The 25,677-nt window shown below is 42.4% G+C and overlaps 1 protein-coding gene across 2 annotated transcripts in view; it reads right to left on the bottom strand.

The window, feature by feature from the left end:
- DENND1B (DENN domain containing 1B) overlaps window positions 1–25,677 on the bottom strand; it is a 330,783-nt gene that overhangs the window by 242,489 nt on the left and 62,617 nt on the right. For both annotated transcript variants that reach the window (XM_038744737.1, XM_038744739.1), the window contains exon 3: window positions 5,723–5,766. In XM_038744737.1, the coding sequence (XP_038600665.1) occupies window positions 5,723–5,766 (44 nt within the window). The remainder of the gene's footprint in view (window positions 1–5,722; window positions 5,767–25,677) is intronic.

The following is a 25,677-nucleotide window of genomic DNA, read 5'->3' as shown; positions in this document are numbered from 1 at the left end:
AAGAGTTCTGAGATAACTCACTTCAACCCAGAAGAGGGTCCACATAGAACATGGGACCATTTCACTTGCCAATATGTGAGATCCTCCTCCATTCATCATCATCATCAATCGTATTTATTGAGCGCTTACTGTGTGCAGAGCACTGTACTAAGCGCTTGGGAAGTACAAGTTGGCAACATATAGAGACAGTCCCTACCCAACAGTGGGCTCACAGTCGAAAAGGGGGAGACAGAGAACAAAACCAAACATACAAACAAAATAAAATAAATAGAATAGATATGCAGGCCAAGTGCTTGGATGCTCCATATTATCCCAAGTTCAGCAATAGAATGGGAGGCATAACTATCTTAAGAATCTATCAAAATGTTTTATCTCATAGATTCCCTAAATTCCATAATTGCCAGAAGCTTGCTAAAGCTTACTAAGAGGAGCTATTTTCCATTTCTCACATCCTCATGCATATGGCGTTTCTAGGCAAGGTTGCAAATGAGTACACCCAAACTACCCCAGCATCTGAATTCCAGAGCCCACATCTCAGAATAAAGCTTGTCATATCAGACAGGCCAACACAGAAATGCACTGATATGCATGGAGCTGGAATGCAACCAACAGAATACAAGCGGGTGAGTTTATATATTACATTAGGATGCTTGTACTGCACAAATTTGGGGGGCACTTTCCTTCCACTTAATCGTGAAGGGCTTTAATCAAGGGGAAAATATTTCAAAATGCCGTCAGAAGAGAGAGAGAACACTTTAGTTGGTGCTCCAAGACTAGTTCATTCCTTCATTCATTCAATCGTATTTACTGAGCGCTTACTGTGTGCAGAGCACTGTACTAAGCACTTGGGAAGTACAAGTTGGCAACATTTAGAGACAGTCCCTACCCAACAGTGGGCTCACAGTCTTGACAGGGGAGACAGACAACAAAACAAAACATGTGAGCAGGTGTCAAGTCGTCAGAATAAATAGAAGTAAAGCTAGATGCACATCATTAACAAAATGAAATAAATAGAATAGTAAATAGATGAGGGAACTGAGGCCCAGAGAAGTGAAATGACTTGCCCAAAGTCACACAGCGGCTAAGTGGCAGAGCCATCATCATTATTATTATTATTATTATTACCCCAGCGCTTAGACCAGCGCTTGGTGCAGAGTAAGCACTTAAAAAATGCCATTATTATTATTATTATTATTATTATTGGGGAAGCAGCATGGCTCAGTGGAAAGAGCCCGGGCTTTGGAGTCAGAGGTCATCGGTTCAAATCCCGGCTCCGCCACTTGTCAGCTGTGTGACTTTTGGCAAGTCACTTCACTTCTCTGGGCCTCAGTTCCCTCATCTGTAAAATGGGGATTAAGACTGTGAGCCCCCCGTGGGACAACCTGATTACCTTGTAAACTCCCCAGTGCTTTGCACATAGTAAGCGCTTAATAAATGCCATTATTATTATTATTATTATTATTATTATTATTATTATTATCTACCCCAGCCCTTGGCACACAGTAAGCGCTTAAATGCAATCATTCATTCATTCATTCAATCGTATTTACTGAGCGCTTACTGTGTGCAGAGTGATCCGCATGAAGAAGGAACAGCACTAGTAATACTTAAACTGGACCCTGAGGCATTGCACCCAACTTTTCTTCAGCCTGTCACCATAAAATCACTTGAGGATACATGCTTAAGGAGAGACCAATTGGCTAAGACTTGGTAAAGTCCCTAGAATCCCTTTTTTTTTTTTAAATGGTATTTGTTAAGCTCTTACTATATACCAGGCACTGTACTAATAATAACAATAATTGTGGTAGTTGTTAAGCACTTACAATATGCCAAGCACTGTTCTAATAATAATAATAATGGCAGTAGTTAAGCACTTACTATGTGCAAAGCACTGTTCTAAGTGCTGGGGAGGATACAAGGTGAGCCACGTGGGGCTCACAGTCTTAATCCCCATTTTACAGATAAGGTAACTGAGTCAGAGAAGTTAAGTGACTTGCCCAAGGTCACACAGCTGACAATTGGCAGAGCCGGGATTTGAACCCACAACCTCTGACTCCCAAGCCCGTGCTCTTTCCATTGAGCCACGCTGCATCTCTGTGCTGGGGTAGATGCAAGGTAATCAGGTTGTCCCAAATGGGGCTCACAGTCTTAAATCCCATTTTACAAATAAGGTAACTGAGGCACAGAGAAGTTAAGTGACTTGCTCAAAGCTGATAAGTGGCGGAGGTGGGATTAGAACTCACTACCTCTGACTCCCAAGCCAGTGCTATTTCCACTTAGCCAAAGATGAGGCAACTGAGGCCCAGAGAAGTTGTTACTACCTTCTCACTGTGCCTCGATCTCATCTAGCTCGTCGCTGCCCAGGCTGGCCCACGTCCCGCCTCTAGCCTGGAATGCCATCCCTCCTCAAATCTGACAGACAATTAATTACTCTCTCCACCTTCAATGCCTTATTCATTCAATCTTATTTATTGAGCGCTTACTGTGTGCAGAGCACTGTACTAAGTGCTTGAATGATGGCACATCTCTTCCAAGAGGCCTTCCCTGACTAAGCCCCCCTTTCCTCTTCTCCCACTCCCTTCTCCATCACCCTGATTTGTTCCCTTTGTACTTCCCCACTCCCAGCTCCATAGCACTTATGGACATATTTATAATATATTTTTTATATTAAAGTCAGTCTCCATCCCCTCTAGACTATAAGCTCACTGTGGAAAGGAATGTGTCTTTTTATTGTATTGTACTCTCCCAAGCGTTTAGTACAGTGCTTTGCTTTCATACTCTCTCAAAAAATACGATTAAATGAAGTGGTGGAGCAGGGATTAAAACCCAGGTCCTTCTAATTCCCAAGTCTGTGCTCTATTAGGTGACATTGCTTCTCCTTATGTAAATTTTACAGTCTCCATGTGCTACATTAACCAATGGTATTTCTTGAATGCTTACTGTGTGGACAGCACTACACTAAGTGTTTGGGAGAATATAACAGAGTTGGTAATAATAATAATGTTGGTATTTGTTAAGCACTTACTATGTGCCAAGCACTGTTCTAAGTGCTGGGGTAGATACAAGGTAATCAGGTTACCCCACAAGGGGCTCACAGTCTTCATCCCCATTTTACAGATGAGGGAACTGAGGCCCAGAGAAGTTAAGTGACTTGCCCAAGGTCACACAGCTGACAAGTGGTGGAGCCGGAATTAGAACCCACGACCTCTGGCTCCCCAGCCCATGCTCTTTCCACTTAGCCATGCTGCTTATATCCTTAGGGAGGGGTCTTCTTCAAAGAGCTGTCAGAGAATTTTCCACATAGGCTTTGACTGACATTTCATTCATCTTCCTTTCCCAAAGTGGCCCAGAACAGGTCAGAAACATTAATAATTGTGTCCTCCCCGGCCCCAAAGTCCATGGCAAAACTTTCAAACCATACACCTGAAAAACCTCACATATGTACAACAATTTCGATTTTTCATTCAGCACAAGTTCCAACCCTTCTGATCTAAACCATTATCAACACAACTCCTCCATTTTCATTTGCATAGCTTAAGTCCACTGTTTACATTCATGTCTCCATTCTATTCCTGACCTTTATCACGATCACTGCAAGATTTCAAAATACTAAAAATGGATTATACATTTATACCATGATAATATTATCAACAATAAGATTGAGTCAATTCATATGCAACTGAATGAGAAGTAAAGGGCATGTTATATTTCAATCAGAAATGCTAATTCAGCTACTTTAAATTATTCAGCCTTCACAGATGAATTTGAATATGTCTATTTGTGAAAAAAACTGACACCCATTAAATTACCATAAATGAGATTCCATCTCAGTCTCCCCGCTGGCTCCTCCTCTGCCTCCCATTCCCAAACTGTGGGGGTTCCTCAAGGTTCAGTTCTGAGTCCCCTTCTAATTCTCCATATACACCCACTCTTTTGGAGAACTCATTCACTCCCATGGCTCCAACTGGGTATGCAGAGGAAATCTACATCTCCAGCCCTGATCTCGCTCCCTCTCTCCAGACATCTTTCCTAGGATGTCCTAGGAAACAGAACTCCTTACCTTACCACCCAAATCTCATCCTCCCCGTGACCTTTCCATCACTGTAGACGGCACCACCATCCTTCCTGTGGCCCATGCCTGTAACCTTGGCATTATCTTTGACTCTTCTCTCTCATACGACCCACTTATTCAATCCATCACTAAATCCTGTCAGTCCCACCTTCACAACATAGCTAAACTCTTCCCTTTCCTCTTCATCCAAACTACCACGTTAATACAACCAACTCATCCTATCCGTGCTGATTACTGCATCAGCCTCCTTGCTGACCTCCCACCCTCCTGTCTCTCCCCACTCCAGTCCATACTTCACTCTGCTGCCAGCATCACTTTCTACAGAAACGTTCAGGACACGTCACCCCACTCCTCAAGAAATTCCAGTGGTTGCCCACCCACCTCTGCATCAAACAAAAATTCCCCACCATTGGCTTTAAAGCTCTCAATCGCCTTGCCCCCTCCTACCTCATCTCACTTCTCTCCTTCTACAACCCGGATGGCACACTTCGCTCCTCTAGTGTTAACTTCTCACTGTGCCTTGATCTCATCCATGTCGCAGTAGACCCCTAGGCCCACGTCTCAATGACTCTCCCCGCCTTCAAAGCCTTGTTGAAGCACAACCCCTCCAAGAGGCCCTCCCAGACTAAGCCACCCCTTTCCTCTTCTCCCACTCCCTTCTGTCACACCCTGACTTGCTCCCTTTGCTCTTTCCCCATCCACCCCCAGCTCCTCTAGACTGTAAGCTCATTGTGGGGAAGGAATGTGTCTGTTTATTGTTGTATTATACTCTCCCAAATGCTTAGTACAGTGCTCTGCACCCAGTAAGCTCTCAATAAATATGACTGAATGAATAGACTTTAGACTGTTGAGCCCACTGTTTGGTAGGGCCTATCTCTATATGTTGCCAACTTGTACTTCCCAAGCGCTTAGTACAGTGCTCTGCACACAGTAAGCGCTCAATAAATATGATTGATTGATTGAATGAAGGAAGATAAAGTTAGATCTAGCCCAATCAACAAGGTAATCAATGGCATTTACTGAATACTGAATGTGTGCAGAGCACTGTACTAAGCACTGCAGGGAGTGCAATACAGTGTGGCGGGTAGACACAATCCCTACCATCAAGGAGTTTACAATAAGGTAGTCTAATCTTTCCATTATAATAAACTCAATTCTACCTTTGAAATGATTTATGCTTGACTAGCGATCCCTTACCAAAAAACACTGTTTTAATTTTTAAAATAATGTAAACTAGTATGTATCAGACATCTGAAAATGTTCTGCAGTAAAGTTATTACCTCTTCAGGTCAAAATGTTATTTCAAAAGATTCCTAATACATCTCAACTCCTGTTATGAAGGAAAAGTGGTAAAGATTTTCCAAGAATTGCAAATTCTCTGCCTCTGATTTTTATGAAACGCTTGGGAAATAATTCCAAAAGGCACATTATACAATGAATATTAATAGATTAAGAACCTAGACTGAAAGGCTCCTGTTAAAAAAAATTAAAATCTAGCCCTACAGTGTCTCATCCCAAGCAAATCCTACTTAGCTACACATAAGGAGATTAGGACTCCTTATACCATTCACATCTGCTCTCTGACAACCAGACAGGAGAAGAAATATTATTGGCATTAATTATTATCCCAACAGTAAAAAGTTTTCCAACCTGGTCTCCAAAGTCCTCTGGGAACTTCCATAATACCACAGGATCTGCAAAATAATTGACAGGCAGCATGAATCAGAGGTAGAGGAACACAACCATACAGTCAGAGCTTATTAATATTAAAAAGAGGACAACCTAAGATTCACTTTCTCAAATATAAAAAAATGATCCCTCAAAGTCAGGGAAGAATTTCTGTAACTAAAAAGATTATTTTCTATAGTTTTAAAATTGTGTATGGATGACTGCACTGGTATGCCAGAGAAGCAGCATGGCTCAATGGAAAGAGCACGGGCTTGGGAGTCAGAGGTCATGGGTTCAAATCCCGGCTCTGCCAATTGTCAGCTGTGTGACCTTGGGCAAGTCACTTAACTTCTCTGTGCCTCAGTTCCCTCATCTGTAAAATGGGGATGAGCACTGTGAGCCCCACTTGGGACAACCTGATCACCTTGTATCCTCCCCAGCGCTTAGAACACTGCTTTGCACACAGTAAGTGCTTAATAAATGCCATTATTATTATTATTGTTATTATTATCATTTATGAGACCATTTTGTTGAAGTGCATTTTTATTTTGTCTTATTTTTTGAGAAGTTAAACTGTCATCATTATCGATCATAATAATGACAACAATAATAATATTAATTGTATTTGTTAAGCGCTTCACCCTAAGTATTTTACTACGCACTGTTGTAGATACAAGATAACAGAATCGGCATTGAATCCCCATTTTATAGATGAGGAAACCGAGGCACAGAGAAATTAAGTGACTTCCCCAAGGTCACCCAGCATGCAAGTGGCAGAGCTGGGAACAGAATCCAGGTCATCTGTTTGACACACCCATGCCAGACAGGCTCCGCCACTTGTCAGCTGTGTGACTTTGGGCAAGTCACTTAACTTCTCTGGACCTCAGTTACCTCATCTGTAAAATGGAGATTAAGACTGTGAGCCCACCCTGGGACAACCTGATCACCTTGTAACCCCCCCAACGCTTAGAACAGTGCTTTGCACATAGTAAGTGCTTAATGAATGCCATCATCATTATTATTATGTTCTTTCCACTGACAGACCCATGTTGTTTCTTTCTGCTTCTCAGCAAACTACCTATGACAATAAAAATAAAATCTAATCTTTTAAACAAATTCAAAATATACCCAAAGGTAATGGGATTCACTTCATGCTCCCCAAGGTTCGGTATTTCAAGATGGCAATTGCCAATATAAAAAGGTAAAAAATACCAACATTCAACCTGTACTCAGAAGAGCATTTTAATCTTGAATTTGATTGTAGACATACATATACACACACACACGTACACACACACACGTATAACAATCCTTCATCCAGTGGTTGCCCATCTACCTCCGCATCAAACAAAAACTCCTCATCATTGGCTTTAAAGCACTCCATCACCTCAATCCCTCTTTCCTCACCTTGCTACCCTCCTACTACAACCCAGCCCACACAGTTCACTCCTCTAATGCTCACCTTCTCACTGTGCCCCAATCTCATCCATCTCACGGCTGAGCCCTGGCCTACCTCCTGCCTCTGGCCTGGAGCACCCTCCCTCCTCAAATCCCACAGACAATTACTCTCCTCACCTTCAAAGCCTTACTGAGGGCACATCTCCTCCAAGAGGCCTTCCCAGACTAAACCCTCCTCTCCGCTTCTCCCACTCCCTTCTGCGTCGCCCTGACTTGCTCCCTTTATTCATCCCTTTCCTCAGCTACAGTACTTCTGTATGTATTTGTAACTATTTATATTAATGTCTGTCTCCCCCCTCTAGACTCTAAGTTCACTGGGGGTAGGGAATGTGTCTATTGCTGTACTGTACTCTCCCAAATGCTTAATACAGTGCTCTGCACACAGTAAGTGCTTCATAAATATGACAATCAATGAATGACTCTGAAAGAAGCTGATACACAAATGACAGTTCACACCTGGCAAACGTACAGACTGTCCTAAATTGTACTGTCGTATTTGCTTTCTTTTTTGTCCCCCAATCCTCTGAAAGCTTTGGCCCAAAGAGAGTCATTCCCTTGTAAATCACAGTGCACCATGCCGGTCTAAAGCTTGGCTTCACAAACTCCATCCGCTCCTGGTTCTCCTCTTATCTCTCCAGTCGTTCTTTCTCAGTCTCTTTTGCAGGCTCCTCCTCCCCCTCCCATCCCCATACTGTGGGGGTTCCCCAAGGTTCAGTGTTTGGTCCCCTTCTGTTCTCAATCTACACGCACTCCCTTGGTGACCTCATTCACTCCCACAGCTTCAACTATCATCTCTACGCTGATGACACCCAGATCTACATCTCTGCCCCTGCTCTCTCCCCCTCCCTCCAGGCTCGCATCTCCTCCTGCCTTCAGGACATCTCCATCTAGATGTCTACCCGCCACCTAAAGCTCAACATGTCGAAGACTGAACTCCTTGTCTTCCCTCCCAAACCCTGTCCTCTCCCTGACTTTCCCATCTCTGTTGACGGCACTACCATCCTTCCCGTCTCACAAGCCTGCAACCTTGGTGTCATCCTCGACTCCGCTCTCTCATTCACCCCTCACATCCAAGCTGTCACCAAAACCTGCCGGTCTCAGCTCCACAACATTGCCAAGATCCGCCCTTTCCTCTCCATCCATACCGCTACCCTGCTCATTCAAGCTCTCATCCTAACCCGTCTGGACTACTGCATCAGCCTGCTCTCTGATCTCCCATCCTCGTGTCTCTCTCCACTTCAATCCATACTTCATGCTGCTGCCCGGATTATCTTTGTCCAGAAACGCTCTGGGCATATTACTCCCCTCCTCAAAAATCTCCAGTGGCTACCAATCAATCTGCACATCAGGCAGAAACTCCTCACCCTGGGCTTCAAGGCTCTCCATCCCCTCGCCCCCTCCTACCTCACCTCCCTTCTCTCCTTCTACAGCCCAGCCCGCACCCTCCGCTCCTCCGCCGCTAATCTCCTCACCGTACCTCGTTCTCGCCTGTCCCGCCATGGACCCCCGGCCCACGTCATCTCGCGGGCCTGGAATGCCCTCCCTCTGCCCATCCGCCAAGCTAGCTCTCTTCCTCCCTTCAAGGCCCTGCTGAGAGCTCACCTCCTCCAGGAGGCCTTCCCAGACTGAGCCCCTTCCTTCCTCTCCCCCTCGTCCCCCTCTCCATCACCCCCATCTTACCTCCTTCCCTTCCCCACAGCACCTGTATATACGTATATATGTTTGTACATATTTATTACTCTATTCATTCATTTATTTATTTATTTTACTTGTACATATCTATTCTATTTATTTTATTTTGTTAGTATGTTTGGTTTTGTTCTCCATCTCCCCCTTTTAGACTGTGAGCCCACTGTTGGGTAGGGACTGTCTCTATATGTTGCCAATTTGTATTTCCCAAGTGCTTAGTACAGTGCTCTGCACATAGTAAGCGCTCAATAAATACGATTGATGATGATGATGATCCAAACTATCTCTTAGCATTCAGCCGAGATGCAACACCATCCCAAGCATTTAGTACAGTTCTCTGCACACAGTAAATGCTCAATAAATACCACTGATTGATTGATTCTGAGTAGCTCTGGTGAGAGTCTGGCATGGCCTAGTGGATACAACACGGCCCTGAGAACAAGAAGGACCTGGGTTCTAATCCCACTCTACCACTTGTCTACCTTTTCACTTCTCTGTGCCACAGTTACCTCATCTGTAAAATGGGGATTAAGACTGTGTCCAACCCTATTTACTTGTATCCTCCCCAGCACTTAGTATGGTGCAGTGCCTGGCACAAAGTAAGCACCTAACAAATACCACAATTATTATTATTATTCTTACTATTACCACATTACTATTATTAGAGAAGCAGCGTGGCTCAGTGGAAAAGAGCATGGGCTTTGGAGTCAGAGGTCATGGGTTCAAATCCCAGCTCCGCCAATTGTCAGCTGTGTGACTTTGGGCAAGTCACAACTGCTCTGGGCCTCAGTTCCCTCATCTGTAAAATGGGGATGAAGACTGTGAGCCCCTCGTGGGACAACCTGATCACATTGTATCCTCCCCAGGGCTTAGAACACTGCTTTGCACATAATAAACACTTAAACACCATTATTATTATTATTATTAGATCCATGGAGCAAAGGCTCTCAACAATTCACCATACAAATACAGAAACAGAGTCCCCCATTTCAAATTCAACTGACCATTTTTTATTATCATTACTACCAATATTATGATGTTTATTGATCACTTTGTGCCAGGACCTTTGCTAAGCATGTCACAGGCACAATATAAACACAACTCATGGTTCCTGTCCCACAAGTGGCTAACGTGTAACGTGTACAAGTAGCTTCTTCCTCTAGAAGCAGCATGGCTAAGTGGAAAGACCATTGGCTTGGGAGTCAGAGGTCATGGGTTTTAATCCCGGCTCTGCCACTTATCAGCTGCGTGACTTTGGGCAAGTCACTTAACTTCTCTGGGCCTCAGTTATCTCACTGGAAAATGGGGGTTAAGTCTGTGAGCCCCACGTGGGACAACCTGATTACCTTGTATCTACCCCAGTGCTTAGAACAGTGCCTGGTACCTAGTAAGCACTTTAAATACCATCATTATTATTGTTATTATTATTGTTAGGTAACAGTAAGTGAAGGAGGACATGTAGAAAATAGAAATTACAAATAATAATAAAACTAAATTGAAAATTAAGCAATCCAAGTTACTAAAAATATTTCTTGGGGAGGGCAGTTCCCAGCCTCCTCAAATCTAGGCTAGAAGTTTTTGGTTACTAACAGCCACAATCTCCACTCCTGTCACATGCAGAGGGAGAAAAGAGGCCATTCCCTCAAGACAATTAGCTCCGCTGCACCCAGGGGTTACAGTGGGTAGGAGACTCCAGGCACAAGGGAGGAGAGGGGAGGGAGGGGAAGTGGAAGACAAAGGAGAACTTCCCTGAATGTTTTATAAGGAATTGGTCTCATGATAATGTCACACTTTCTTCCCCACTGCTCTCTCATCCGTTCAGAGCACAGGCCTGGGAATCAGAGTCGTGGGTTCTATTCCCAGCTCTGCCACATGACTGCTCTGTGACTTTGGGCAAGTCACTTCACTGGGCCTCAGTGACCTCATCTGTAAAACGGGGATCAAGATTGTGAGCCCCATGAGGGACAAGGACTGTACATATTTACTATTCTATTTATTTTGTTAATGATGTGCATATAGCTATAATTCTATTTATTCTGATAATTTTGACACCTGTCAATGTGTTTTGTTTTGTTGTCTGCCTCCCCCTTCTAGACTGTGAGCCCGTTGTTGGGTAGGGACCATCTCTATATGTTACCAGCTTGTACTTCCCCAGCACTTAGTGCAGTGCACACAGTAAGCACTCAATAAATATGATTGCATAAATGAATGAATTATTAAATGTAATAAGTTAAGTTAATAAGCCAATCAATATTTATTGAGAACTGTGTATAGAGCATGGTGTTAAGTGCTTAGGAGAGCACAATGCAATCATATAAGTGGATGTGATTCCTGCCACTCCACAAGACTCACTGGGAAAGGAGGTGGAGTCACCTTCTTTCTTGCCCCACAACACCACTTTGGCATCAGGTCACCCCTTCCCTACTCTTTCTTTGAAGCCCATTTAATCCACATCTACCACCAGCTCCAGTTACTGGTCACAGACATCTACCAACCTCTCCCCATCCCCATCCTCTCCCCCACCCACCCCCAGCTCCACCTCCAACTTTCTGGGTCTTTTTGAACACTTTCTCACATTCTTTCTCTCTTTGTTCACCCCAACACATCCTCAGGGACTTAAATATCTACATGAATGTTCCCAACCACCTCTCCGTGGCCTGCTTCCTCTCACTCCTTGACTCCGCCATCCTCCTGCTCCACTCAAAGCCACCCACTTATTTGCCTTGGACACCTCTCATCATTCCTAATCACCATCCAATCTCTAACCTCACCAACTCTGAAATTCCAGTCTCCTCATCGGATTTCTCTCCCACACATTCCCTCCCCACAAAACCGTCTTGTTCTGACACAGAGACTTCCAGTCTCTCGACCCCCTCCAATTCCCAAAGTTGTCATGCCCCATTTGGTTTCCAGACTCAAGCTACCTTCTCTTGACAGACTAATCCACACCGGCAATTCCACCACTGCCAATGAACTCAATTCCCTCACACCCCTAATCCTTCCACTGTTCTCATACAACCAACCCACAGCCCCGCATCACCTCCACAGTACACTTCCTCCACTCTTGGGCTTTAGCTGCAGGGTACTACTGGCAGAAATCCAGGCACCGACAGACCTTGAATTTTCTTTTGTCTGCTCTGTGGCCTTGTGCAAATCACTTCACTTCTCTGGGACTCAGTTACCTCGTATGTAAAATGGGGATTGATACTGTGAGCCCCATGTGAGACAGGGACTTTGTCCAACCCGATTTGATTGTATCCAGCTACCAGGGCTTAGTACAGTGCCTGGCGCACAGTAAGTGCTTAGAAAATGACACAATTATTATTGTTTACCATAACTGAAGATGACATCACTATCCTCCCTATTTCACAAGCCTGCAACCTCGATATTTGAGGCGCCTCTCACATTCGACTCACATCAGTCTGTCTCCATATCCTGTTGGCTCTGCCTTCACAACATCTCCAGAATCAACTGCTTCCTCTCCATCCTATGTGATACCACACTGATCCAAGTACTAATCCTATTCCACTTTGACTACTCCAACAACCTCCCCTCTGACCTCCCTGCCTCCTGTCTCTCCCCCTCTTCAGTCCAAAGTTCACTCTGCTGCTGAGATCATTTTTCTAAAAATCCACTTTATGTCTCCCCACTTCTAGAAGACCTCTAATGGCTGCTCACCCAGCTTTAGATCAAACAGAAACTCTTAACCATCATCTTTAAGGCACTCAATCAGCTCTCCTCTTACGTGGCTCAGTGGAGTCACAGGTCATGGGTTCAAACCCCGGCTCTGCCGCTTGTCAGCTGTGTGACTTTGCGCAAGTCACTTAGCTTTTCTGGGCCTCAGTTACCTCATCTGTAAAATGGGGATTAAGACTGTGAGCCCCCAGTGGGACAACCTCATCACCGTGTAACCTCCCCAGCACTCAGAACAGTGCTTTGCACATAGTAAGCACTTAAAAATGCCATTATTCTTATCATTATTATTATTACCTTACTGATCTACTACAACCCAACCCACACATTTTGCTGTTCTAAAACTAACCTACTCGCTTTGCCTCAGTTTCATCTTTTTGGCCTCCAGCCCCTTACCCACATCCTCCCCAAGGCCAGAAACTCCCTCCCCCTTCATTTCCGGCAGACCACTACCCTCTCTGTTCTCGAAGCCCTTCTAAAATCATTTCTCCTCCCAAGAGGCCCTTCCTAAGCCCTTACTTCCCTTATTTGCCTCCCTTCTGCACAGTCTATGCACCTCATTCTGAATCCCAGCACTTAGAACAGTGCTTTGCACATAGTAAGCGCTTAACAAATACCATCATTATTATTATTATTATTATTAAGCATACTGATATTCACCACATCCACAGCCCCTCAGCACTTACATACTGCTCTATCTGTAATTTAATATCTGTCTCCCGCATTAATCTGTAAGTTCCTTGTGGGCAGGGATCATGTCCACTTATATGATTCCATTGTGCTCTCCTAAGCACTTAATACCGTGCTCTATACACAGTTCTCAATAAATATTGATTGGCTTATTAACTTAACTTATTACATTTAATAATTCATTCATTTATGCAATCATATTTATTGAGTGCTTACTGTGTGCACTGCACTGCACTAAGTGCTGGGGAAGTACAAGCTGGTAACATATAGAGATGGTCCCTACCCAACAACGGGCTCGCAGTCTAGAAGGGGGAGACAGACAACAAAACACATAGACAGGTGTCAAAATTATCAGAATAAATAGAATTATAGCTATATGCACATCATTAACAAAATAGAATAGTAAATATGTACAAGTAAAATAAATAGAATAATAAATGTGTACAAATATATACAAGTGCTGTGGGGAGGGGTAGGAGGTAGGGCAGAGCAGGGGTTGGGGAGGAGGAGAGGAAAAAGGGGGCTCAGTCTGGGAAGGCCTCCTGGAGGAGGTGAGCTATCAGTAAGGCTTTGAAGGGAGGAAGAGAGCTAGTTCGGTGGATGTGTGGAGGGAGGGCATTCCAGGCCAGGGAAAGGATATGGGCTGGGGGTTGACGGCGGGACAGGCAAGAATGAGGCACAGTGAGGAGGTGAGCAGCAGAGGAGCAGAGGGTGTAGGCTGGACTGTAGAAGAAATAGCCAATATACTTTGTTTCTCTATATCAAAAATATTTCAAGTTACTGATAATACATTTTGATCATTTTACTTAACACTGCAACAGTATTTCTGGATCACTGCCAAGCACTGTAAGTTAATCTAAATCGAGCTGATTAATTAATGAAGTAGATGAAACTTCCCCTGCAAAAATACTTCAAAATATTACTTCCATTTTCTAAAACAAAATCGTAAGCTTCTAAAATATGAAATATATATTTGTTGAATAAAATGTGAAATATCCGTTTCTCCAACTTACTAAATTTTTCGTCAATATAATGGAGGTTTCATCTTGAAACAATTTCTTCCCATAAATCACATAGATTAGTAATTTCTAAACTTAAAAATAAAGTGTATGCATCCCAGCTGAGTCCCGGTACAAAAAGCATGATATATTGGACTGAGCCCGGGCCTAGGAGTTAGAACATCATGGGTTCTAATCTCGGCTCCACCAGTTGTCTGCTGTGTGACCTTGGGTAAATCACAGTCACTTCACTTGGCCTCAGTTACCTCATCTGTAAAACGGAGATTGAGGCTGTGAGCCCCACAATGGACAGGGACTGAGTCCAACTCAATTTGCCTGTAACCACCCCAGCGCTTAGTACAGTGCCTGGCACATAGTAAGCACTTAACAGATACCATCATTATTATAGAAGATTATAAATTGAACACAGTCCCTGACTCACATGTGACTCACAGCCCAAGTAGAATTTAATTCCCATTTTACAGACAAGGCAACTTACAACAGAGAAGTTAACTGACAGGTATGAAGGTCAAAATGATCGAAATAATGTGACAAAGTTTTGGAAAAAGCTATGCAAACTCAAAGAGGTATTATCATGCTACCACCCTGAACGTACAAACACCGAAACATCAGTTCACTTTCTGTAAACTCTTGATTTTCAACCTAGTCTCATCTAATGAAATCCAAAACAGATTTCTTGGCCAAAATTTAAAACTTTGGGGTACCTCTTTGATACCAGCCAAAATACAACATTTTTCATTTATAATAAACATATACAATATTTCGCAAAAGTAGCATGGCCTACTGGAAACATCAAGGGCCTGGGAGTCCAAAGGCTTTGGATTCTAACCCCAGCTCTGCCTGTTGCCTGCTGTGTGACCTCGGACAAGTCACTTCACTTCTCTGGGCCTCAGTTACCTCATCTGTAAAATGGGGATTGAGACTAGTGTGCCCCACGTGGGACAGGGACTGTATCCAACCCAGTTTGCTTGTACCCACCCCAAGGTTTAGTACAGAACCTGGCACAGAGAAAGTGCTTAACAAATACCATAATTATTATTATTATCTGGACTATCCTTTGAAGCAACCTCTTTAACTCTGTTCTGTCTTTTAAACAGTTGTCATTCCCTCCTTACTCTCTCAATATAAACTGGACTTTTTTGGAACTGTCCTTTGGAGTCCCTCTGTACTTGTACTGATGATTACTCTTGGGTATCAATGAAAGAAAAATAGATAAATGAATATACATATATCACATTAAGGCCTGTGATGATGATGATGTTGATATCTGCATTGAAATAAACCGTTCCTTACCCCTAATAAAATATAAAATCCAGAATAAGGGTTATAATGCGCTTATCTGAGTCTGTATTTGTAACAGAGTACATTTGGTATTCCTGAAGATGTTGATTTAGTTAGCATTTGACACATCTTTGTGCCAACTTTCACAAGGAGTGCCAAGGAAGAAACAAAAAAGCACCGCATAAAGAGAAGTATAATCCAATTCAGCAACTTTTTGCACTTTATTGAGATCTACAAAGGCGGAATTCTCTTTTCCTGAAGGATTACTTTCCAGAGATTCCATCCGATCTGGCAACGTTAGGCCAATGTTATGCTGATTTTCTGGATGAAAGGACGAGAATGGAAAGCAGGCATCGCTGTGCCAGTGAGGGCCAGCGATGACTGCTGAACCATGGGTTTCTCTGGGCTTCCTCCTTTGTGACAGCACTGCTGGTCAAACTGCGCAAGCCATGGCTGGATTCTGCAGAATTTTTTATTAATAATCAATAGATCAATCGAAAAGATTGATTGAGCACTTCCTGTGTGCCGACAACTGCACTTAGTACAGTGCGTGGCATGCAGTAAGTGCTTAACAAATGCCATCGTTATTATTATTAGTAAGCACTTGGGAGAGTACAATATAACGGAGTTGTTAGATACATTCCCAGCTCTGCCACTTTTCTGCCATGTGACCTTGGGAAGGTCACTTCACTTCTCTGTGCCTCAATTACCTCACCTGTAAAATGGGGATTAAAACTGTGAGTCCCATGTGAGACAGGGACTGTGTCCAACCTGATCACCTTGTATCTATGCCAGCGCCTATAACAGTAACTGACACACAGTAAGCACTTAACAAATACCATTTAAAAAAATGAGTTTACAGACTAGCAGGGGAACCAGACATTAACATAAATGAATTACAGATACAATAAATAAATTATGGACATGGTCATCTTGGATGCAATAACAATAATTACGGTATTTGTTCAGCACTTACTATGGGCGAGGCACTGTACTGGGGTAGATAAAAGCAAATAGGGTTGGACACAGTCACCATCCCACATGGGGCTCACTGCCTCAATCCCCATTATACAGATGAGGTAACAAGCACAGAGAAGTAAAGTGACTTGCCCAAGGTCACACAGAAGGCAAGTGGCAGAGCCAGGATTAGAACCCATGACCTTAAAAAACAATTTAGGAACAATCTCATTGTTTCTCTGCAAAACTCTTACCTATTCTCTTCATTAACATATTCATTCATTCGTATTTATTGAGCACTTACTGTGTGCACAGCACTGCACTAAGCGCTTGGGAAGTACAAATTGTCAACATAAAGAGATGGTCCCTACCCATCAGCAGGCTCACAGTTTAGAAGGGGGAGACAGACAACCAAACAAAATAAGTAGACAGGTGTCAATACTATCAGAATAAATAGAAGATATATATTTAACAGGGACCTTAGAGCCTAATTAAAATGACAAACCTCCAGGCCCTATAAAGTGTTTCATTTTATGCCCACACAATGACTAGGATATGCCTTATACATGCCTGCTACACATTTGCAGTATGGCCTAGTGGCTAGAGCTTGGGCCTGGGAATCAGAAGGACCTGTGTTCTCATCCCAGCTCTGCCACTTGTCTGCCATGTGACCTTGGGCAAGTCACTTCACTTCTCTGTGCCTCAGTTCCCTCATCTATAAAACAGAGATTACAACTGTGAGCCCCATGTGGGACAGGGACTACATCCAACCGGATTAGCTTGCATCTATCCCAGCACTTAGACAGGTGCTTAGTACAGTGATTGGCACACAATAAGTGCTGAACAAATACCATTAAAAAAAAAATAAAGAATTTAGTTTTAAGAATTTTTAAGAGTCCTCAAAATAACAAAGGAGAAAAAAAAAGGGACAGGGGAACGCAGGCACACTAAAACATAGGTCTGTATATTAGAAGTTGTCGTTGTTAATGGTGGGATTTCTTCCTTGGGTCAGGCTCTGTGAAGGCCACTCTGCATTCCTCCGGGAGATGAAGACAACCTCTTCAGGCCAGACTCAAACAAGGAATTGCCTGCTAACCGAGGAATTTAGGTCAGGGTTAGGGTGAGACAGGAGAAGAAGAATCTCTCACCATCAGCAAGGAATGTGCTGGGGTTGTTTTCCAGCAGTGGGGACGGCTCACACCGAGTCATCCGTACAGCCTTCAGCCAGACCCAAGGAGCTGCAAAATCACACTCATTCATTCATTCAACCATATTTATTGAGCACTTACTGTGTGCAAAGCACTGTACTCATCATCATCAATCGTATTTATTCAGGGCTTACTGTGTGCAGAGCACTGTACTAAGCGCTTGGGAAGTATAAGTTGGCAACATATGCACGACTAGCAAGGGCTTAGCCGTGCAGTTCCTCACTGTGCAGAAGTGGGTGGGTGGGTCACTCTGCCCTGATGAAGGCATCGTACACCTCTGGAGGGGTTACAGATAATAGAAGGGGAGAGAAGCTTAGTAGAGAAGGTGGGACAGCTCTGCACAGGAACCTTCCCAGAGATTCATTTTTCACAATGAAAAAGTGGACTCAATTTTTACTATTGGCCTCAAGTAATAATAAAAAAAAATACTAACAATAAGAGTAGTACTTACTATAATAATAATAATAATGATAGCATTTATTAAGTGCTTATAACAGTGCTTTGCACATAGTAAGTGCTTAATAAATGCCAATATTATTATTAAGCGCTTACTACGTGCAAAGCACCGTTCTAAGCGCTAGGGAGGTTACAAGGTGATCAGGTTGTCCCACAGGGGGCTCACAGTCTTCATCCCCATTTTACAGATGAGGTAACAGGCACAGAGAAGTGAAGTGACTTGCCCAAAGTCACACAGCTGACAAGTGGGGGAGCCAGGATTTGAACCCATGACCTCTGACTCCAAAGCCCAGGCTCTTTTCACTGAGCCACGCTGCTTCTCCACTATGACACTGTGAGCCCCGTGTGGGACAGGGACTGTGTCCAACCCTATTTGATTATATTCATCCCAGTGCTTAGTAGAGTGCCTGGCACATAATAATAATAATAATGGTATTTGTTAAGTGCTTACTATGAGCCTGGGTCCTTGTCTGCTGTATGGCCTTGGGCAAATCACTTCCTTTCTCTGTGCCTCAGTTACCTCATCTGTAAAATGAGGATTGAGACTGTGAGCCCCATGTGGGATAGGGACTGTGTCCAACCCAAATTGCTTGTATCCATCCCAGTGCTTAGTACAGTGCCTGGCACATGGTAAGAGCTTAATAACTACCACAATTATTATTATTATTATTATTATTATTGTTTATCTTCTGGCCTCAGCCTGCCTCCCTGCTTCCTGATTTAAGGTTCTACCACACTCCCTTCTGCATTGCCCTGACTTGCTCCCTTTGGTCTTCCCCCACCTCCCAGCCCCAGAACACTTATGTATATATCTGTAATTTTATTTATTAGTACTGATGTCTGTCTCCCCTGCTCTAGATTGTGAGCTCGCTGTGGGCAGGGAGTGTCACTGTTTATTGTTGTATTGTACTTTCCCAAGTGCTTAGTACAGTGCTCTGCACACAGTAAGCACTTAATAACTTTGATTGAATGAACTCCTCTTGCACTTCTGAAAAGAATAATAATAATAATAAAAATAAATAACATTGGTAATGATGGTATTTGTAAAGTGCTTACTATGTGCCAAGCACTGTTCTAAGCACTGGGGTAGATACAAGGTATTCAAGTTGTCCCATGTGGGGCTCGCAGTCTTCATCCCCATTTTACAGATGAGGGAATGGAGGCACAGAGAAGTTAAGTGGCTTGTCCAAGGTCACGCAGAGGACAAGTGGCAGAGCGGGATTAGAACTCACATCTTCTGACTCCCAAACCTGTGCTCTGTTTGGCCATGCTGCTTTTCTAATAATGTTGACTGAATTATGTTTGATGGACTCAAAAACTCACTTACTCCCATCCCGTTCAGACCATGTTAGGGCTCTCATATCATGACAAACTGCCTACAGAAGACATTCTTAGGGCCTCATCAGAGTCAATGCAACTCCAAATCTAATAATCTATAATAATAATAATGTGATATTTGTTAGGTGCTTACTATGGGCCAGGCACTGTATTAAATTCTGAATTAGCTACAAGATCATCAGGTCAAATCCCCACTCCCGTGCAGGAGGGAGTGGGAGAAGAGGAGAGGAGGGCTTAGTCAGGGAAAGCTTCTTGGAGGAGAGGTGCCTTCAATAAGGTTTTGAAATGGGGGAGAGCAATTATCTGATTGATGGACTCACTGATGAGCAGAGAGAGAGGGTGGGGAAGAAAGAGGCAAGGAAAGGAAGAGGCAGATGTGAATTTATACTCAGTCAGGCTCACACAAATTACCACAAACACCCACACAACACTCACTCAAACACCCACACAACCAGCTGATACAAGTACCAGCTAGTACAAGCCAGCTAGTAACACCTAAGTAGGGTGAAAGAAATCAAGTCATAGTACAGTGCTCTGCACACAGTAAGTGCTCAATAAATACGATTGATTGATTGATTGATTGATTGAGTCCCCATTCCCTGCTGCTGCTGCTTCTCCAGCTCTGTGGCCAGGGCTGGTGGTTCCTGCTGACTTGTTACACATCCCCCCTGCACTCCTCCAGTTAACCACGATCAATCAAGCACAGGCCTGGGAATCAGAGGACCAGAGTGATAATAATAATAATAATAATTGAGGTATTTGTTAAGCACTTACTATGTGCCAGGCACTTCAGTGGCCTGGGAATCAGAGGACCTGGGTACTAAACCCAACTCTGCCAACTGACTACTGGGTGACCTTGGATAAGTCACTTAACTTCTCTGGGCCTCAGCTTCCACAACTGTAAAATAGGGATTAGAAACAGCACAGCCTAGATGATAAAGAATGGGCCTGGGAGTCAGAGGATCTGGGTTCTAATCCTGACTCCACCACTTGTCTGCTGTGTGACCTTGGGTAAATCACTTCACTTCTGTGTGCCTCAGTTGCCTCATCAATAAAATGGGGATTAAGACAGTGAGCCCTATGTGGGACAGCAACTGTGTCCAACCCAATCACCTTGTATCTACCCCAGCGCTTAGTGCAGTGCCTGGCACATAATATGCGCTAAACAAAAATACCACAGTTATTATCTTGTTCTCCCTCCTACTTAGATTGTGAACCTCATGTGGGACGGGGACTATGTCCAACCTGATTAACTTATATGTCCAACCTGATTAACTTATATCTAGTCCAGCACTTAGAACAGTGTTTGACAAATACCATACACAAAAACAGGAACAAAAAAACAAATCCCCTGCCCACAAGGAGCTCACCATCTACAGCACCATCCAGATAAAAGGGGGACTAATAATAATCCTGCTGGCCATTCTTCAGATGAGAGGACAAAGTCCTGATATCGAGTGGGCCCCATAAAATTCAGGTTTCCTGGCTATCTAGTCCAATTGTCTCCAGTTGTTTTGCAAGAGTGACAGTCCTTTGAGAAGCAAAAAGAAGATTGGGCTATACCAATCCTATTAGCACAAGAGCAAAATGTCTCTTTAGCTGTTTCTTTGAAAGATGTGCATCAATCCTTTGATCATAGAATAAGCAGTAATTCTCAGGCAGGGCAAGAAGTCAGGGTGGAGGACAACTCTAATAACCATGAGCTAAAAGAGCTGTTTTCATTAAAGTGTTATTAGCCATGCTCTACAAGAAACCTAAGCAGAGCCAAAGTTCAGAGCACAGAATGTTCAGTACAAAGAGCAAATTCAGTCTGTATATGGCCTTGCTGCAGTTATACTGTCTTACTCTTTGACATTCTGCAGTTAAATAATAGAAATCCAGAGAAATATAATAGAAAGCTAATTTTTCAAGCTAGTTGTGTCCAAGCCTACTTCTAATATATTCAATTCTTCCACAATGCATGTTTTCATTAAACAGTCTGGAAAGAAGGTGGTTGAAGACTTATAGATTGTACCTCCCACAAAAATACCACAGTTATTATCTTGTTCTCCCTCCTACGTAGATTGTGAACCTCATGAGAGACAGGGACTATTTAAAAAATACAATTTTTTAAACTTTCCACATCACACTGTCTGGATAGACACGAGCATGATTCCTGAGAAGAAATGGTGTCAGTAAAACCTAGAGTACTATAAAGTGAGGCTCTTTACAATTCCAACTACTATGGTATAAGAAAACTGACTCTATTTGAAATTCCAGACAATCAATCCAAACTGGAATCACCTCCTCAGGGCAAGTGAAAATTCATATCTGTTTGGTTCTCCAAACTCCTTTTACTTATTGGATTATCCAAAATAATATCAATTCAGAATCCAGGCAGTTTGAATAATTGGTATTCAAATTTGACTATGTTTTTAGTGGTATTTGTTAAGAACAGTGCTTTGCACATAGTAAGTGCTTAATAAATGCCATTATTATTATTATTATTTTTATTAAGTGCAAGACATGGTACGGAGCGCTGGGGTAGATGTTGTGGGGCATGGGGGTGGAGGGGAAGAGCAAAGGGAGCGAGTCAAGGTGATGTGGAAGAGAGGGGGAGCTGAGGAAAAAGAGGCTTAGTCTGGAGAGGCCTCTAATCAGGTTGGACACAGTTCATGTACCACATGGGACTCTTAATCCCCATTTTACAGATGACGTAACAGACACAGAGAAGTTAACTGATGAGCCTAAGGTCACACAGCAGACAAGGTCCTTCTGTCTCCCACGTTCTATCCACTGGGAGGTCTATCGAGAAGGATTAGGATGGAGTAGAGAGGCCAAGAGATTTGGCAAGAAGAAGATCAATGGTGACCTTAGAGAGCAGTTTTCTGTGGAATAATGGGGCAAAAACCAGAATAAAGAGGATCAAGAAGAGGATTGGAGGAGAAGAAGCGGAGGCAGTAGGGGCATTCAACTCTCTGGAGGAGTTTGGAGTGGAATGGTAGGAGGGAGATGGGGCGATAACTGGAGGGAGCCGTTGGGTCAAGGGAGGGTTTATTTTAGGGTAGGATAAAATGAAAATAAAACTCAAAAATTTAGAATGTGTCAAATTATGATGTCTCTACTGTACATCCCTCTGTAGTTTATTAATCAGCCCATCTTATTTATTGAGTCCTTACTGTATTCATTCATTCCATCGTATTTATTGAGTGCTTACTGTGTGCAGGGCACTATACTAAGCGCTTGCTGTTCAGAAAGGCAGCCAAAAATTCTTATTATGACAACGAAGACCCAGAACCATTCAGTGCTGCAAACTGAACTGTCTGCCGAGAACCTAACACTACCTTACTGCATGTAGCGTTGGCAGTTTGACTCAGGTCAACAGATTCATTTCAAGTCATTTCAGACAGCGCAACCGTAACCAACACAATCATGCTCAGAAACAACACTATCATAAATAATCGATTAACTCCCACTTCAATATCTTAAATTACACTTGTGATGCCTGCCTTCTTAGCTGCAAAATAATTGTGAACATGCAAGCCCTTTGTCCACAAAAACAACTGGCTTACAGCTAGTGGCCACGTTGATGAAATACAATTATCTCCTATCAGACATAATAATAGGAACATTTCCATTCTAGACCATCGCCTACATAGTAGAACCTACACTTTCCCTACTGAGTAGCAGTTAATTATTGCAAATGATGCCTTATGCCTTTGAAAGCCATGTAAGGTTCCTACTAGGGAGTAACCAATTTATCTGGGTTTTCTTATTCTTTTAAAAAAGAAGCTTACAGTTTTGTTTTGTTTTAAAAAAAGCCACACCCAGAGCCTCCTAGCCTCTGTTTCTGCATGAACTGAGTGTAGCTAATAGGAAAAGTTGCTTCAAAGAACCTTAAGAAAATTCAATAAGGATATTTTCACGACTTTTTTTCCCCATTTTAAACAAGGCCTTTTATAGTAAAAAGAGAAAACCTCATCAATCACCTGATAGAGTAATTCAAAACTTAACCAAACAGGGCTAATGGGTGAGAATTGAATTGAAAACACCTTGACAAAGAAAGCAATTTCTTTTCTTCGCACTCTTCTGAAGCTGTGGGTGATCATGGTAATCGAACCATCAACAGTGAGGGGCATCTGTCCCAAGGGCCTTCCCTCAGTGTATGAAATCAACAACAACACCATAAAGGAAAAAAATGTTGAAAGCCACATGTTCATCTCCGGTTCACGTCGAACAGAGATTGCACAACTGAAAATCAATGTTTTGACTTTTTTCAGATACCAATATTTAAACTGAACACAAAAGTTTGAAAAATATATAGAAATAAAAACAGACTAGTACGGTGCTTACGCAAAGGCTAGCTTGTCACCAATAGCTGATAACCTTTTGACCAGCTAAGATTTTCAAGGTATCCTGAAGATATTATCTGTAACATTGGACCCTCAGAGTTCATGTGAGAGGCAGAGAAGGAAGCATGGTATCATCAAGTCGCCATTTGGTAAATATTTATGACTTTCCTGTTCCAAAATCTGTGTTATTTTCCATTTGTCCAATGCTTGAGTGTGTAGTGTATTTTTTTTTATCCTGTATGTGCCTCACTGGTAAAATCAAACCCTAAACAGACAGGATATCAAGAGATACAGATAGTATGTAAAGACAAAAGTTAAAATAACTTATGCAGTAATCTTGGCTTATTTCATAATTTGGGGATTTTAATTCAACCCTTCAGAGAATGCTAAACACAATCAATTTATGTTTTATTCAATACTATTTTACTAAGTCAATTTCGAGTATTACAATCAAAATCATCAAATTATCATTCAAATGAAAATAGCAAGAAAATGGATTGAAAATAAAAACTTTCAACACCAATTTACAAAGTAATTTCAAAGAAAATGAACCACCTTGTATTTGGTATATAAAAAGGACTAAAATCATTGCAAAGTTTTATGGCTCTGCTCAAATATAGGATTTACAGTTGAGGTGAAATTGTACAAGGGTAAAAATACAAGGATCTTTTTAAAGAGTGAACAATCCAAATATAGGCATTTCAAATCCATTTTTAGATGTTCTCTATTAAGAAAATTCTAAAGCAGTAATGGCCAAAGTCATGGTTTTATATTTTTCAATCTGGCTAAGGCATAGAGATACATTTCACCTCTTCCCAAATATTTTGGTTCTTCTTCTGTAATACAGGAAACAATTTATCTGACATATTTCAATATATTAGTGTTACCCAAATGAATGTACAGTTCAGAATGAAAAACTTGCATTCAGATTGCCTGTGAAAATGTGCATACAGAATACTAACATCCTTGATCGACTCTATTCAAAATTCCCCATTACAAGGTGCTTTTCCTCCCCTGGTTCTAGTTTGTGTGAGTGGTCAAGCTTAAGAGATGAAAGGCAGTGTCTTGGGAGAAGCAAATAAAATCAGCAGCACAAACAATCCTACAGAGGAAACAAAATTCCTCCTAATGATACATCCTGAAAAGGCACATGCAAATTACCACGAGGAACAGAGCAGGAGCATGGGGAATGGAGTATGTGAATCAGACTTCAAAATATATTTGTTTGGAAAGTCATTTTGGCATATTCTGGTTTGAAGATAAGCCATGAGCAATGAGAAAACAAAACTCTGATGGTATTTCTCATTGTTTAACCACCCTTAACATTAGTATGGGCTACAATTTCTTTTCTGAAGTAGAAAATTCCCAGAACAACTGGAGTATCTGCCATGTTCCTTAGGGCCAAATTCTGGAATAATCATTTTTGCTGCCATTTACAATAATGGGAAACTTACTATATGCTTTATTTGTAAAATGAAAATAACTTTGGCTAATTTTCCCCATTATAGTCCCTATAGCTTTCTATTGATTCCTCAGACCATGCACAGTTCCATTGCCAGGACAGGGTACTGACTATCCTGTTGCCAACTGATTCTTAGAGAAGGAATGTGACTATCGCCATCTTTGGCATATATTAAAATGGGTAGGTATGCATAATCTAACCTCCCTTAGTTTCTCCACTAGTTTCTAAATATGGGCTTCCCATATATAAAGATAATTTTAGCCTGGTTGCATCAATCAATCAATGGTATTTATTGAGTGTTTACTGGGGGCAGAGCATGACACTAAGAGCTTGGGAGCATACAATCCAACAAAGT

Source organism: Tachyglossus aculeatus, chromosome 4 (assembly GCF_015852505.1).
Source record: "Tachyglossus aculeatus isolate mTacAcu1 chromosome 4, mTacAcu1.pri, whole genome shotgun sequence".
Classification (NCBI taxonomy): Eukaryota; Metazoa; Chordata; class Mammalia; order Monotremata; family Tachyglossidae; genus Tachyglossus; species Tachyglossus aculeatus.
Note: the sequence above shows the minus strand (reverse complement) of the source record. Positions and strands in the feature narration are given on the sequence as shown.